Source organism: Rhodnius prolixus, unplaced genomic scaffold (assembly GCF_049639745.1).
Source record: "Rhodnius prolixus isolate KJV_2025 unplaced genomic scaffold, Rpr scaffold_2, whole genome shotgun sequence".
Classification (NCBI taxonomy): Eukaryota; Metazoa; Arthropoda; class Insecta; order Hemiptera; family Reduviidae; genus Rhodnius; species Rhodnius prolixus.
This window is the reverse complement of record NW_027411592.1, coordinates 48,768,797-48,784,566: the sequence shown is the minus strand read 5'-3', so window position 1 is coordinate 48,784,566 and position 15,770 is coordinate 48,768,797. Positions and strand designations below refer to the sequence as shown.

Genomic DNA, 15,770 nt, shown 5'->3' with positions numbered 1-15,770 from the left:
TAAAAAAGTAAAATAATGCCTATTTTTATAGGCGGGCTTTACGTCCAACAATCAAATCGTGTCGTAGGTGTCGTGGACGGAGGGACTAGCATGCATACTTTACGATTAAATTCTTATATTAACCAATAAATAAAATCCAAGGCCTAGACCGGGAATCGATCCCAGTTAGGTGGGCCTAATGGGATTTGAAAGAAAAATAAATGAAAAGCATCATAATCATTGATAGCTTAAAAAAGTTATCAGTTATACAATTTAGCGAGTTTTTCGAAGCAGTAATTTGAAGGTAAACTGTTTTTTTTTTTTAGTTGAAGAGCGTCAAATAACGATAATTCTACAAATGTTCATAAATAAATAACTGTTAATAGCAATTAGTAATAATAATTAATAATAAACAGTAGGCTAAAAAAACATAGTTAAGGCTGCGTTGTTAAAATTAATGTTACAAAGAAACATTTACATGTAACGTTAATGTAAACAAAATTGAAAACTGTATAATAATATATTATTTTTTTACTTTCTGCAATAGTTTTATTAAATTAAAATATTGCGCTACTTTCGAGTTGAATTCTGCTACATTTCATTTAAGAGTTGTGTCTGCAAAAATTTAAATAATTGCCGACTTTTTGTGAGTAATTATTCGAGTAACATCCATTCTTTGTTTATGCTCGAGGCACTGAAATTAATAAAAAATAATGAACCCTTCAAAGTACACCATATGTGAAGTTTAAAAAATACTTTATCAATAACATAGGTTTTGGGTTGAGAAAAAAAAGAAAAGAAAAAGGGTTCTGATTAAATTAGGCGTTACTGATTATTTTTTTTACTTATATCCGTAGAAACAATATTAATGTAGACTCTTAGGGGTGGAATAATGTCAAACCAAAAACACCCTAAATCTTGGTAAGTGTAAGGAAATTGTATTTTTTGTTTATTTTATAAAAACAAAAACTGATCAAACAAATTCTCTGAAATGCTTTATTGTAAATTTCGTCATGGAGTACATCAAACTCTAATTTTTGTTAATTATTCCTATCATTCATATTTATTAGGAAAATACATCGTTTAAGCTCACTCAATTATTTAAGCCACTATTACCTCTAAAATTGTCTTGGGTTAGTGAAGAACATATTTATATACAAACTGATCACGCATTTCTTAGGAAATAGTGACAAAATACAATATAACAATTGACCGCTCCAATATACAGTACACAAAATATTTGACTAGAATAGAATTTGTTAAAAATGATGTCTATTAAATTATTTTCAGAGTCAGCTGAAACAAATAATTACCAAATCTTTTAATTTCCTTATGATTAAGTAGACGTACATTAATTATTGAACTTATTTCCTCTTTTCCAAGAAGTATTTCATTATAACAAACTTTATGGCGAAATGTTTTCCAACAAGGCACTAGTTACGTGTTCAAACTTCACCTTGTCACAACCTTCGTCATGACTGCAACCAACGAGCTAAATTAGAGCAAGCACATTGAACTCTTAGTTAAGAATAAAACAAAGGAAACATTTCTTAACTGGTTAATATACGAAATGAAAACATTATTTTTTGAACATAGTATCTAAGATGCTTTATTGGTTGACACTGTTAGAAGTTCAAAAACATTTCCTACAATAAATATAATTAATTTTTGTGTACTTGCAGTTCGCATATAGAAGCTTCATTCTTGTACGATATTCTGAAAGATAGTAATGGACAAGTTCACTTTAAATACATCATCGAGGTAAGTAATAATAGTTAAAAAGCATTGGCATTTAACAGGAGGTCAAATCAGTAGTGAATACAGGTGAAAATGGTTCAGAAACTTTGCTCTGAAAACAAAAAATAAAAGATAAAAACTCGAAGGGCATAGAGTTTACTGAAGTTAAGGTGGAAATTATCAAGGTATACTAGATCAATAATAATTATAGGCGTCGAAATTCTTTAAAAAAACATTTTGGCTTACACACGAAGTATTCGTTAAATTTGATGATTATAATATCTCTAGTTTCAAACTCCGTATTTCTCGTTATTCATTCCTTTCTCGAAAATGGTTCTATTGATTTTCTTTAGACGTAGATTTATTTAAAAAAAGAAAGAAAGTATTTTAGTAAAATTCATGCAGTAATCTGTGAATGCATATTCTGAGTCTGAATGAAAGTCTGAGTGTTGGATTGGATTTTAGATGTGATTAGATTGTATTAGATTTTTATTTTATGAAAAGAATGACTTTTATATGAAGTGTGTTCAACAACAAATTCAGTAACTAAGGATAGAGACTTTTCAATGTTCAGCTTTTGTAAAAATAATTTTTAAATAATTTGTGAACCATTGACCTCTTAGATACCTCATTTATTCTATAGAAGAAGCTAAAAATAGTCGCTGCTGGGAAGGTTGATTTTATTCTACATGCTTTCTTTTTCATTCTGGCTTAATCTTGAGCTTCGTCACCTTCTGAAGTTGGTTCATCAGATACTGTAGAAATATAGTTCGTGTTGAGTTAGATACTCCTTTCCACGAAATTAAAAAAAAAACTTGCATGTCAGTATGGATAAAATTCATGTTTAATATTTATTGTTGCAGCGACTGTCAAGTGAAGGCATCCACGAAGACGATATCAGAGTTCAAAAAATAATTCATGATTTACCCGAAATTCTTAACCGCTCTGTAAAGAACCCTAGTGATATTATTTTAGAAAAAAGTGGATTAATGAGGTTTGCTTAGGCAATTTGATGTTATATTCATTGGTTATTTATTTGATTGTATTGATTATTTGTATAAAGTTAATAATTTTTTTTTGTTATAGAATAATTACACAAAACTGGTATTTATTTTTTAAAGCATTAACAAAATCAATGGTTATTCCAAAATTTGAAGAATTAAGGCATGCTGTCGGAGTACTGTATGGAGAAATTGAAGGCGATGTAACAGGAGAAGTAAGCAAAATGAATAACCCTCTATTTTTTTTTTAATAAACACAGAAAAGGGCAATTTTTTAGCGCTCTTTAATCCTCAAAAGAGGCCTCAGATTTATTTGATATTGCTATGTTACTAGTATCCTAATAAGCATCTTCTATTTATCCCTGTTTGATCATTCAATGTTTGAATGAGAAGAATATAGTGCGTCTTGTCAATATTTTACTCGGTAATTGACTACTTTTGCTTCATTTTCCACCTGAATTAAGTACGAGACTTAAGACAGTTTAAATAGAAACTAAGATATTATATAACTAAGTTGTAAAAAGTTGATTGTCAAAAACTTCATGAAAAGCCTAAAATTTAAAAAAACACGTGCTTTGATGATTTTTTTTTCTGCAAAAAGATTGAGTTCTTAATTTTTAAAAAATAAAAATTGAGCCTCTTAAAAAAAGTAATGTTCTTGTTCTTTTTTAATTTTTTTTTTTAACTTAAGAAAGCTTGGTAAGATTTACAAGAATAAAATGTTACCAGTTTCGAAATTTCTACAATATGCACCTTTTGAAGTCTCGATGCTGTTAATACATTTAGTGAGAAAGCCTCACATTAGTTCCCCTTAAATCAATAATAATTACCAAAATTGGCAAGATAAAGAGCATATAGAGTTTCCTATTTATGTTTAAAGAGCAGTTATTATTTTTTTTAGAATTTATTAAATGTCAGAACCTAAGGCTGGCCTAGAATTATTTAAAAAATATTACTGATAAGAAATGTTTGTCCTTTATTAATGATAATTCATTAATCAATTGTAATGTATTGATACTATCCAATAGATTTTCAGATAGAAATCAAATTTATTATTACAATATTACTTTCAAATTAGTTACAAAGGTTTTGGCTTAAAGCCAATATTTCCAGGGAGTTCTTGGAGGAATGGTGAATCTCTTTGGATTGTCCTTTAGAAAAGCTGTCCAGAAAATGTTTGCTATCTTAGCTGTGGAAATTTAACCCAAACAGTTGAACGTTTGAACTGTTACGATAGTCCTATGTTAATTGTGACTTGTGAGGGTTAGCGTTTTCAAGTTGCTTGAATAGCCGAGAGACGCCAAGATCCCTGAAGAAGTAGTCCCCTATGAAAAATAAATGTCTCTTTTATTGAAATACATAGGAGGTATTCGCGTAAATATGTGTACTTGATTTAACTAAATAAAATCCTAAGCATTCTTGGGTTTAACCGGTAAATTTCCGTAGAAATAATAGGAAAATGGTCAGAAGCTCTTTCCGGAGTACTTTCTAGATTTAATGTGGCTCAATTTTGTGGCTTTCTTATAATAAATCGGTGAAAAGAGATTTGTAGGGAAAAATTGCAAATGGAACTGCTTAGCATTCTCATATAACTATTTTATAATTCGAAGAAGTGCCAATTCCAAAATAATTGTAGAGATTTCCACATTCCTAAAAAGCAATGAGTCTACTAAAAAGATATCTTTTGGACGAACTATTACTCACTTTTTATTTTAGTGGAAAATTTCTTTAGGTTAGGCATTTTAGCTCTTAATTACAGAACCATCCCTATAGTTAAGTAATATAAATTTCTTAATATAAAATGTAAATTTACAGACATCAAATTATATACCTGAAATTAAGAATACTTGTCCTGATCTGTGGGCTGTATCTATATGTTCAACTGACGGTCAGAAATGTTCATTCGGCGACTATCTGGTTCCATTAACAATTCAAGATATCAGGTAACAATTTTTTACCTTCTCTTTACAATTCCAATTTAACTTATTCATTTGTAGAGACATTTAAATAACATTTGTTTAGTTATCCGTTTCTTTATGCGAAATGTTTGGATTTGTTTGGGTCTGCAACTGTACTTGAGTATGTGGGCATAGAAAGAAAACCTGCAGATGTGTCCGTTAAAAATTCCAAGGCTAACAGTGAGTTTATCAAAGTTAATATTAGATTTATTAGATACAAATACAATTATCTTATAATACATTTTGTACTTGTGAAATGTTAGCTTTTTTTAAGTTTCTTAAATTGATTTACATCGCATTTTTAAGTTGTATAAAGTTGGATCTACCGGTTTTTCTAAACAAAATCTTCCTTCATTTAAACGATACAGTTTAGACCTTACCCCTTTCAATGAGGCTTAGTAAATCTGTTGTAAGCGAAAATTAAAATTGCGTATTCAATCCTCTTAGAAAAGCTCTGCTATCGAATAAGTTGTTTATTTCAAATCCCTTATTTCTTTAATCTCTTTAAGCAGTTAATTCAACATTCCATTCCAATGACTTCTGGACGACAATTAAAAAAAAGTATTTTTTAAAGAGTAAAGCAAATTAAAATAATCGTTAATTTTTTCAGGCAGGGATTAACGTCCAACTACCAATTAGGTATCGTGGACGAGGGGGGGAAATATTGCTTAAGAGTTTCAAAAGCAATGGGCCGATTACCTGTGTGCTCAAGAATTTTATGTCATAAGTTACGAAATTAACTTGCTAGCTTGTAAATTGTGAATTTATCTGCGCAGAAGCAGACAAAAAACATTGCTGTTTGAAATAATTTCATGCTAAATTTTAAGCGTCTCTTATTTAAGAAAATATAGAAACTTTGCCCACACCACAAATTGAAAATCAGTAAAAAAAAAAATTATATTAGACAGGGCCTTCAATCCAATGACTGACAGTGGAGCTATATCGCTGAGCACATTATTCTGTGATAACGATAAGCGAACAGGAACTGCAGCTGATAAGCACTATGAATTTTTCGAGTTCATGAAGGTTATTATTTAAATTAGAATTTAGTTACTTTGAAAACAATACGTAATTACCACAAACTTGGATATTTAATTTTATATAAATATAGATAATTTTTTTTTTCGGAATTATAGGCGTTGTGTGGCAATAATCATTTTCAAATATGTACTCCTGCATATGTATCTGTACGTCAAAAAGATGATTTAAGTCGTTCAATTGCATATGCAATGCTAAACCAAGGTCACCTACCAAACGACACAGATATTCCCACAATAATGGACTTTTATTTTGAGGTAGCTAAGACATAATTCACTCACATTGTTTATTTGTTTTTTTTTCTTGTTTTTTTTATAAAGATAATTCTTTGGAGTTAATGTTATTACTTAGAGAAAAAAATAGTAATAAATGTTTTTTTCCTCGTAACATTCAAATTACATTCCAAAAGCATAAAATTCCTCACTGCTTGCAAAAAATTTTAACTTATCAAACTAAGAAACCGTTCTACTGATTGAATAGAAGGCAAGCAAAAAACAAATTGATTGTAGGAGTTAATTATTTCTGTATGAATAAATTCTTATCGAACTAGATATGTTAGTTTAAAAATGTGAACAATTATGTTTACTTATGGAATAAAAATGAAATTCGTACTAGTTCAAGAACAACTAGCCATCAAACAGAACTCAAAAACGGAGGGTAAAGTAACAGGTTATTTCTTCAATCCTTAGCCACGGTGAGTAGTTTACAGATGCCTATACAGCCTGTGCAAGATCTCTTCAATGAATACTCTCAAGAACTCTCATTAAAACAGGGCCAGCAATCCATTCGTAATCTATTACAAACGCAACATTACTTCTTTAAATTCAATTTTATCCTCTCTTAATGATTTTGTATCGTTCATCATCGTAACTGTAACATTCATGGTGACTGATTCATTAATCCAAAAGAAAGAAAGAATATTGCTAATTTCAGTAGTAATTTTAATGTAATAATTTTGTTTTTCTTTTAGGCAAGATCGCTGGAGGTAACCTGTGATGGTCTAGCTGTAATGGCAGCTACATTAGCTAATTTTGGAGTAAATCCATATACAAATGAAAAACTTATCTCTCCAATATCAGTTAAAGCTGTATTGAGCGCAATGCATAATTGGGGCAATTACGGCTACTCTGGAGTGAATGCATTCTATGTAAATTATTTAATATAATTTACAGTTATGTAAATATACATATAATTTTTATTTTTTAATACTAATACTGATTGAAACTTAAATAATATAAACACTTATAAATTAGGAACATTTCCTGATGTGGGTAAAAAAACTGAATGGAAAAATAACTTTATTTATTTAATTAAGAGTTTTAAATATTTAGAAATATAGGGTGTGAAAACTGATACATCTATTCTCATAGTTCTAACTCTTTTTCAAACAAATCTTTTTCAAACTACGAAAATGTAAGTCATATTTCAATTCTTACCAACATTATACAGTACATTACACTGAAATGGATCCTACAGGTAAACCTATTCCAACCCCTCTCCGTGAACTGTAAATATAAATAGCACATTAATGTTCATATCAGGATTAAATAAAGAACAATATTCTAGTACCTGAAAATTTAAAAGAAATTCATTATTTTGCAGTTGGGTTTGCCTTCCAAACACAGTGTAGCCGGAGCATTTATGGTCGTTGTTCCTGGTATGCTAGGACTTATATTATACTCACCAAGAATAAATGATAATGAAGTTGGCGAAAAAAATATAGATTTTGCAATGGTAAAATAACTAACAATTTTTAGCAATCCTCCATTGTGAATAGATTTACTTAATAAGCGTTATCTGGAAAATGATAAGAAACAATTATATACATAATTTCTTTCTTAGGAATAGAATAAAAGAAAATCAATGTCTTTTTTCCATTGTAAAATGAGATTCAGGCCTCGCAGTAGCTCAAATTAGTAATATATCAAGTTACCATTCGATAATTTTAGCGCTAAACTGGCGAGGGCTGGTTGTGTACTTCAGAAACATATTTTAAGAAGTTACAAATTTTGCAAAACATAGATTCAGATTAGATAATAATGTAAATAAATAAAATTCTATTCTATTCTTTTGAATAATAACACAGATGCATCTTTTAGAAATTTGTCAAAAAATTTGATTTGCATCCTTTATCAAATTCTAGTAAGGAAATGAAGAAGAGATTTGGAACTAGGAAAATACCAGAAGTACCATGTGAAAATTATTGCAAAATATTCACAGCAGTTTTTAATAATGACTTAGAAGAAGTAATGAAGTAAATGTTTATGTTTGTTTCTTTTGTATTATTTTTAGAGAATATAACACAATAGTATATCCAGAATAATATTAATTTTGTTTTTTCAGTTTGACTAAAGGAAACAAAAAAATAGTTTTTGAAAAAGATCTAGAAGGAAGAACCATTCTTCATTTAGCAGCAATAAAAGGTCATTTTGAGATTATCAAATTTGTGACTTCCAATTTCAGAAAATTGAGTTCAGTTAAAGATCGGTAAGTAAATCGTGCTTAATCTATTATTCTAAATTAATTTAATTGATTAAAAAAAATATTGAATTTTCAACGGTAATCAAATTTGAAAAAGAAATTTCTTCTATAGCTTATCTTTGCCTTAAAAAGAAAACAGGATCTTCCAAAAATAATATTTATAAATTATAGTATAAATCTATCTAGTAACTAGTGAAATTATTTTAAAAAAGATTTTTTTTTTAATAATATTTTCCAAATGAAATGTTTGATTATAGTATGTTTTAAAATTGTTCTAAATATTATTTGCAGATTCGGTCGTGTACCAAGAGAGTATGTTAAAGCATCAGATAAAAACTTTTTTGAGATAACTAATATTTTCAAAAAATGGGAAGATTTAGATAAAATATGTGAATTAGCTTCTGCTTCAAATATTAATTAAAGCCAGGTTAATTTGTACTGCGATTGCATCGAGGGAAATGCGTCAATTAGAAAAAGATAAATAATGAAACTTTAAAAAAAGGCTACATTGTATCTACTTATTAAATCTAAGATCATACTTTAGTTTGTTAGTTATTGGTTTTTAAACAACTAAAAATAAGTAAATAAATTCTCTAGTAATGGAAAAACTCCTAGATTACGTTCTATGTACAAATAGTGTTTTCCGAAACCCAGAATATTTCAATTCTCATTGGATTCAGTTTAATATTGGTATCCCATCTATCTTGGAAATTTTATCTCTTAGATGTTACAATTAACAATTGGAAAATGAAAATTCATTATTATTATTGTAAAATTTAATTTTAAATATTTTTCCGAAAAAAGTTATTTTATTTTATTTTTTTAACGATATTTTGAGTCTTCACTACAACCGAATAATGATTTTATTCCAGTCACAAATGGCTTAGAAAACAGCTTATATTAGATTATGGCTTATAAATTTATTAAATAACTATTTTTGAGTATTGCTTTATTCTTTTGAAATTGTGGAAACAACAGTTCTATTCGACAAAAATGAACATAATGAGTCAAGTACTATTCTTTAAGAGATGCAGAACATTTTAAGCTATATAGAAATTGGGAGAGGAGAATTCAATTACCATTCTTGGCATTACTGTTGTAACGCTGAGCAGAGGTCAGGACATTAACTCCACCCAATACTAATTAGAACTGATGTAAAATTCTTGCCCTTCTTACGCGATAGTTGTCTCAAACTCTAAAAACATTTTCATATTTGCGATAAATAAAAATGAATTTACGAAAAATACTGTTAAGAGATTATAATAATGTAACATCATATTACTATTCCCTCTCACACTAAGAAATGGATAAATGATGAGAAACCTTAAATTGGGAATGCATAAATTTACTCCAATCATCTTTTTTTAAAAAAAATATATTTTAGAGAAGTAAAAAACTGGTTCTTAAACTAGTTTGACTGGTTGCCTTGGTTTTGGGCCAGTTGAATATCAGTACCCCACTCTACTCATGTTAGTTTTACAAACAACCAACAGATAGGATACTCGTCTAACTGATTATTTCCAGCTCTTTCTCATTTCATTTTCTATAATGTCACTCGTTTTCAATAGAATCGTGTCAGTGGGCAGGTTTGTGAATGCAATTGATAACATTTTAAAATTTTAAGAGTTCTGATATGAATATTGGGATAACAAAATACGAATCAACAGGTTCTTCTTCCTTCGCTTGTTTAAGTGGTGAATTTGTTCCGCCAACAACTGATAAAAACAAGGTATGTAATATTTTTTAAATTTCTTATCTTGTTTAATGAGAGAAAAAAAAGAAGGTGTAAAAGATATAGCTCACTTTAACGACGACTTTAAAATGGCTTTTTATAACAATGTGTCTAATCGTATTGAAATAATTTCTCCAACTAGTGTAAGATTATTATTTGTTTATGTATTTAATGGTTAATTGAACAGAATTCAATGTAATTGACAAGAATCATTGTTTTTAGTTTCAAGATGTGCCAAAAAATGTTGGATGCGGTATTACCAAACATGGCCTTAGTGCGATTTCTGCAGCGGTATTTATTGTTGGCGAAATGGCAGGCAGTGGAATTTTGGCTTTACCCAGAGCAATAGTTGATTCAGGTTTTTAACAAATACTTATAAAATTGTTTTTCTTTTAAAGACTATTATGTAGTTTTACTTAAACGGTACCATCTCTGAATGTTTGTACGAATTAAATTAAAAACTTTAATTCTAAGTTTATAAAAGGAGATTTGATATCTAATTTGAAAGTTAATTGTCCCTGGTCATGTATATTTAGTGATTATTTTTGTGCTTAAACAAAACTTCACTACAAGAGATAGATAGTAGAAAATCTAAAATTTACTTCTACTTTAGTGAACTATCAGGGTATCCGAAGTTTTTACTTAAAATCCATTCTATTACAGAGCAACTAAACACGAGTTTGTAATAGATAAGTTTTCGTAAAAATTTATTTTGATAAGATCCTGGGTGGTAGATTTGGATTAAACTACACACAGCAGAAGTTGCGTGAAGTGTATACAGTATGGTTACATGTTGAATAAATTTGTTATTTAAAAAAAAAAGTGCTTAGTGAGCCTGTTAACAAAATTTTTAAATATGTTTCGATTCTGAAATGAAATAATGGTCCATTATGCCCCACAAAAAGGGAGCAGAAATATACCTGATTTAAAGCCTTAAAAAAAAAAAAAAATGCCCACTGTACCTACTAAGGAAGCAGTGTGAGGTCAAGGAGAACGTGCTTCAGGTAGAAACGCGTAGCCCTTTGTTACTTAGTCCCTTTATTTACCACATGGCAAAGTTTTCCTTGGAGGAGAATTAATTTTGCTTGAGTGTTGTACTTGTAGCAAGACAATATTGTATTGCATACAGACAATATTTATTTTATTTATATAATTTCATATTTTAAATAATTCGGAACTGTACTCTTATGTATTACGAGAGCCATGTTCCATAAGTAATAGATTAATATTTATTAATCTCGGAATAATTTACGTTTTGACTTTCCTTTCCTATTCTGGCAGCTAAACACTGTAAAATTCTGTTTCAATATTATTGAGGATATTAACATACATATATTACTTTACTAAGGACGCTATTAACTTATAACACATTATTTAAGTTGCTATTAATATAAAAAGTATACAATTTTTTTTTTATATTTTTCGCTCAAGATCGATCGTTTCAGAAATACTAAGTCAGCAGTACCAAAACATTAAAACCTTATTCATTAAGATTTTACCTAAAAACATTATGAAATGTTCACCCACGGCAGCATAGTACTCGTTATCAACAATCTAAATGACGGAAACGAACACATTGAAAAGTGATTGATTTATAGATTATGGTTAATAAATAGTAAAACAAACTTAAACCAGTAAAATGACACTACCAGATTGCGGTTTAAATTCTTCGATAAATCCAAATAGAGAAAAAAATTGGAATTCAACTCTTGTAAAAATAAAGAAAAAGAATCAGGCTCATAAGTAATATTTTATTTTAAAGAAAGAAGAATGCTAAATTGTTTTTTTATTTCTAATTTGATTTTTTTTAGAATGAAAAGGTGAATAATAGTTATCTTTATACAATTCCAATTTATTATTTTTAGGGTGGATTGGCTTAATTTTACTTACTGTACTTTGTCTAACTTCTGGTTATGGTGGAACAAGACTGGGACTATGCTGGGAAATTTTGGAAGAACGATTTCCTGAATATAGGGGAATAAGTAGAAATCCTTATCCTACCATTGCCAGCAGAGCAGTTGGAAGATGGGGTAGGTATGTTCCTTTCTCTTTCCAACTAAATAATCGAGCCATTTTATTAAAAAACAAATATTCTTTTCATTTTCGCAATTACTTTACAGTATTTTAGTTTCTGCTTGTATCCAGATAACATTATTCGGAGCTGGAGTTGTTTATTTACTTCTTGCTTCACAAAATGTACAAGATTTGTTGAAACCTTTACTACCTAGAGTGACTTTTTGTACTTGGTTTATAATTTTTGCTATACTTATCACTGGACCAATGTGGTTAGGATCACCTAAAGATTTTTGGTAAGTTATGTTATAATAAAATATAATAAAATACTTTCTTGAGAAATTTAATTGTACTATAAAAAAATAATTTAAGACTGAGACAGGTAATTAGACTTTTTAAAAATTAATTACCTCTTGTTAACAGGATTGTTGGTGTTGGAGCAGTGATGACAACAGTTTTAGCTTGTGTATTTATATTTATACAAATGATATTTGATGGAATTAATAGCAGAGCAATTGTTCATCATAACCCTAAAAGTTTCAACGATTTCTTTTTATCATTTGGAATAATTCTTTTTTCATTTGGAGGTGCTTCAACATTTCCAACCATTCAAAATGATATGATAGATCGTGGGAAATTTAAGAGGAGCGTTTACATAGGTTTTGCAGGTAAGAACGTTCTCACAAATCATTCAGTATTAATGGGGAAGTCCCTCATTCAAACAAAATTGACTACGATTAACCAAAGATATACAATTATAAATAATTGTACATTAAAATTATGATGCAAAGTAAATAAATAAAAATTTAAAAATCTGTACAAAATATCAGTTACAAACTTAAAATGCATTCCTCTAGTTAAATAAATCTAAACCTGAAAAACTATTTGTAAAGAATTCAAAGGAGAGGGATTAGCTATGTGGTTAACGTAATAAATTCCCACGCGGAGATCCCGGATTCTAATCCAGCTGCTGGCCCTTACATATTCGGTTCATAAAAGCTTCTTACAACTCACTGTTCGGTGATAGTGTTGTCTCTAACGAGAGAACACTGTCCGAAGGCCGGCAGTTCACTGAACAAAGCTCCGGGCGCCAATAACCGCTGATGTTAACGCGCCTTAAATAAATAATTCAAATACCAACCCAACTGCTGTTTGCAGATAATTAATGAGCTTCTAATTTAATCTATGGGGCCTAGAAAAATAACTTCTGTGAAAATAGAATTAGAAAAATTAATAAAATTCTCAATAGATTGTTCACCGTATTAATATTGAGACTTTCACTTATAAATCTACCCAAAATTTTAAGGACTTTATTAAATATTAATCCTATAACATTTTATTAGGCTCTGATTGTATTTGTTCACTTTTACAGTTAGTTAGCTATTTTTAAGGAGTCAAACTTTAATATTAACAGCCAGATACAAAATAATACTAAGTTTAAAAATTATTTGGTAATTGGTAATTAGGTTTATCGATACAATGAAAATTAAAGTTTGTCCCATTTTTCTTAAAATAATCTATTAAAACTTGAAATTCTTTGTTACTCATATTACTATTAAACAGTACCAGCGAAACTAACATTGGTTTTGCATCAAAATTATAAAAAAATGGTTACTATATTTTAAACAGTTTGAAAGTATATTGTTTTCCTTATGGTTTTTTTAAATTATTGTTTTGCACTGTTTATTGCAGTGATACTCTTGTTATACCTGCCATTAACTGTTTCTGGATACATTGTCTACGGCGATAGGATGAATGCAAACATAATACTATCACTTGGTAGAAGTATTTTTGTAGTATTGGCTAACATTTCTATGGCCTCCCATCTTATATTAGCATTTCTAATAGTAGTCAATCCAGTGTGTCAAGAGTTGGAAAATATTTTTGATATACCTCACGGTGAGTACCATTTTTATATTTTATTGTATGTCTAAATAATTATTAGTAACCTATTTTAAACTTTCATTACTTAAAACATTTCAATCTGCTTCTTTACAGAGTTCTGTGTGTTACGATGTGTAATACGAACTTGTATGGTACTTGTAATGGTAATTATTGGAGAATCGATGCCACATTTTGATAAACTTTTGGCGTTAGTTGGTGGTTCCACAGTATCTTTACTTACGTTTGTGCTACCTAATTTGTTTTACATGAAGCTTTGTGATCAAGAATCACCTGGATGGAAAAAAAGGTACTCGTAATTGATACAATTTTTACTCCTATTTATCCAAGATGTTGGGTTATTTTTTTAGACTTATCATTAGACTTATGTGATTAAATCTCAAAATGTTTTAATTTTTCAGAAAAATACCATTGCATATGAGAGTTTTCATGTGGGAATTAATAATAATTGGATTAATTGGTGGTATTGCTGCAACTTATTCTGCATTTTTATCAATAATTAACTCTTTTAATTTCTCTAAATCCTGTTTTCTTTGACAAAAATGTATTCAGCAATCAATGTTACCTCAAGGTTCTCACAGAAGTGCCAGTATTGTGATATTTTATAGGTAGTGTTAGCAATGAACAGTTGTGCTTTTGTTAAATGTATTTATTTTGTAAATATTTTGTAACTTAATTATTGCATGATTCAAATAAGTAAGTCTTATTTTTTTATAAGCAGTGTGTCTTTTATGTGTAAAACATTACAACACAACTATTTGAAATTTAACTATTTTTAAGTAAATAAAAGGGGTAATTCACCTTTTCTGTAGTTAAAGATTGTGAAGACTTATTAGCTATTTAAATATTATTTTAATACATTTTTAAACATTAGCCAAGTAAGAGCAATCTCTAATAAAAGATTGTAAGACTTATAGTTTTGTTTTAATAGCTAATGCTGAACAAACTTAAAAGATTCTTTAGATACAGAGTCAGGAAATCAGTTTTTTCCCCCAAGCAGTTAATTAATGCGACTTGATAGTGATTTTACTTAGCTATTCCTACTTATTTTATTTTTATATAACTATCTAACTATGGAATCTCAATAACTGAATTAAATTTAACTGTCCATAACGTTTACCCAACCTAATGACTTCAACATAGTCAAATTCTCTAAACTAGAACTGAACAAAATGAATTTTTTATTTAACCTGAAGAAAAAACTTATATTTTGTTAGTAAATAAACCAGCCTTTACTCTTTCTCCCAATGTTTAAACTTTAATCATTTAAAGGAATGAGCGAAATGAGTTATTATAAAAAGTCGCATGCCTTTACTATCTACAGGCGCTCCCTAAAACTAGTAGAGAATTGTCAACTAGTAAACAAATAGGACTAATATTTAATTTATTTTAAATGAACGAATGAAGTTATTTATTTTAAATATTAATAAGCGTCTTTAATAGATTTCAGTTATAACATCTGTGTAATGTCTACAAATTATTCGAACAATTTTCTAATGAGTTATTAACATTTATAAGAAAATAAAATGGACAGTAAAACATTATATACCTTTTTCATTTGACCATACATTATGTCGCAATCGATAAGCAATTTTTCACATCGTAATAAATATTTTGTGTAAACTATAAAAATTAAAAAAATATTTGGGCCACATCTTGAAGCCTACGATCAAAGTTCTATAAAACATATCTCAAAGATCCTTGGCTCTTCATTATAACTCACTGTACCTCTGACATTTAGTTCTATTTTTTGTAATAAAACCAGCAATCAGCAAATCCTCAGAAACTTGGACAACTCTTTGAAATACTTCGTCAAACGACACAACTCTAACAAAATTTACAGGAACTCCCACATCTAAGTTTAGTTTTTATAACAATGTAACTGACTTATGCACGAAATAGATACACAAACTTGAAAAAAAAAAGGAT

At 28.9% G+C, this 15,770-nt stretch overlaps 2 protein-coding genes and 1 long non-coding RNA gene across 7 annotated transcripts; 2 read left to right on the top strand and 1 right to left on the bottom strand.

The window, feature by feature from the left end:
• Nucleotides 1-699: 699 nt before the first annotated feature.
• LOC141449831 (glutaminase liver isoform, mitochondrial-like) lies at nucleotides 700-8,802 on the top strand. Of its 4 annotated transcripts, none has more exons than XM_074119668.1 (13): nucleotides 701-900; nucleotides 1,662-1,740; nucleotides 2,580-2,710; nucleotides 2,803-2,932; nucleotides 4,533-4,660; nucleotides 4,740-4,855; nucleotides 5,580-5,701; nucleotides 5,812-5,970; nucleotides 6,684-6,860; nucleotides 7,316-7,447; nucleotides 7,813-7,967; nucleotides 8,057-8,200; nucleotides 8,486-8,802. In XM_074119668.1, exons 1-13 carry the CDS (start codon nucleotides 872-874, stop codon nucleotides 8,613-8,615), a joined length of 1,632 nt encoding a protein of 543 aa, XP_073975769.1. In that variant the 5' UTR covers nucleotides 701-871; the 3' UTR covers nucleotides 8,616-8,802. The 4 variants fall into 4 exon arrangements, 2 of the variants coding, with proteins under 2 accessions (XP_073975769.1, XP_073975770.1); XM_074119669.1 differs by lacking the exon at nucleotides 701-900 and adding an exon at nucleotides 1,306-1,536; XR_012455731.1 differs by lacking the exons at nucleotides 8,057-8,200; nucleotides 8,486-8,802 and adding an exon at nucleotides 7,556-7,754 and having other exon boundaries at nucleotides 700-900; nucleotides 7,857-7,959.
• Nucleotides 969-4,831, bottom strand: LOC141448512 (uncharacterized). The gene is made up of 3 exons (XR_012455085.1): nucleotides 4,549-4,831; nucleotides 1,660-1,828; nucleotides 969-1,275 (listed from the first exon to the last, which is right to left on the bottom strand). It is a non-coding gene; the product is annotated as an uncharacterized lncRNA (long non-coding RNA).
• An 862-nt stretch (nucleotides 8,803-9,664) lies between the features above and the next one.
• LOC141449834 (uncharacterized) lies at nucleotides 9,665-15,385 on the top strand. Of its 2 annotated transcripts, none has more exons than XM_074119674.1 (8): nucleotides 9,665-9,923; nucleotides 10,149-10,284; nucleotides 11,792-11,960; nucleotides 12,047-12,235; nucleotides 12,363-12,607; nucleotides 13,632-13,838; nucleotides 13,938-14,130; nucleotides 14,243-15,385. In XM_074119674.1, the coding sequence occupies exons 1-8, from the start codon at nucleotides 9,828-9,830 to the stop codon at nucleotides 14,376-14,378; spliced, it is 1,371 nt and encodes a 456-aa protein (XP_073975775.1). In that variant the 5' UTR covers nucleotides 9,665-9,827; the 3' UTR covers nucleotides 14,379-15,385. The 2 variants fall into 2 exon arrangements, with proteins under 2 accessions (XP_073975775.1, XP_073975776.1); XM_074119675.1 differs by lacking the exon at nucleotides 9,665-9,923 and adding an exon at nucleotides 9,971-10,069.
• The last annotated feature ends 385 nt before the right edge of the window (nucleotides 15,386-15,770 follow it).

Excerpts from the sequence above, each read along its gene's own strand:
- LOC141449831 (XM_074119668.1), top strand. The coding sequence starts at position 872 with ATGTCAAACCAAAAACACCCTAAATCTTG. Across the intron at positions 901-1,661 it reads CAAAAACACCCTAAATCTTG|TTCGCATATAGAAGCTTCAT; the intron begins GTAAGTGTAAGG and ends GTGTACTTGCAG. Across the intron at positions 7,968-8,056 it reads GACTTAGAAGAAGTAATGAA|TTTGACTAAAGGAAACAAAA; the intron begins GTAAATGTTTAT and ends TTGTTTTTTCAG.
- LOC141449834 (XM_074119674.1), top strand. The coding sequence starts at position 9,828 with ATGAATATTGGGATAACAAAATACGAATCAACAGGTTCTTCTTCCTTC. Across the intron at positions 12,236-12,362 it reads GGATCACCTAAAGATTTTTG|GATTGTTGGTGTTGGAGCAG; the intron begins GTAAGTTATGTT and ends TCTTGTTAACAG. Across the intron at positions 12,608-13,631 it reads CGTTTACATAGGTTTTGCAG|TGATACTCTTGTTATACCTG; the intron begins GTAAGAACGTTC and ends TGTTTATTGCAG.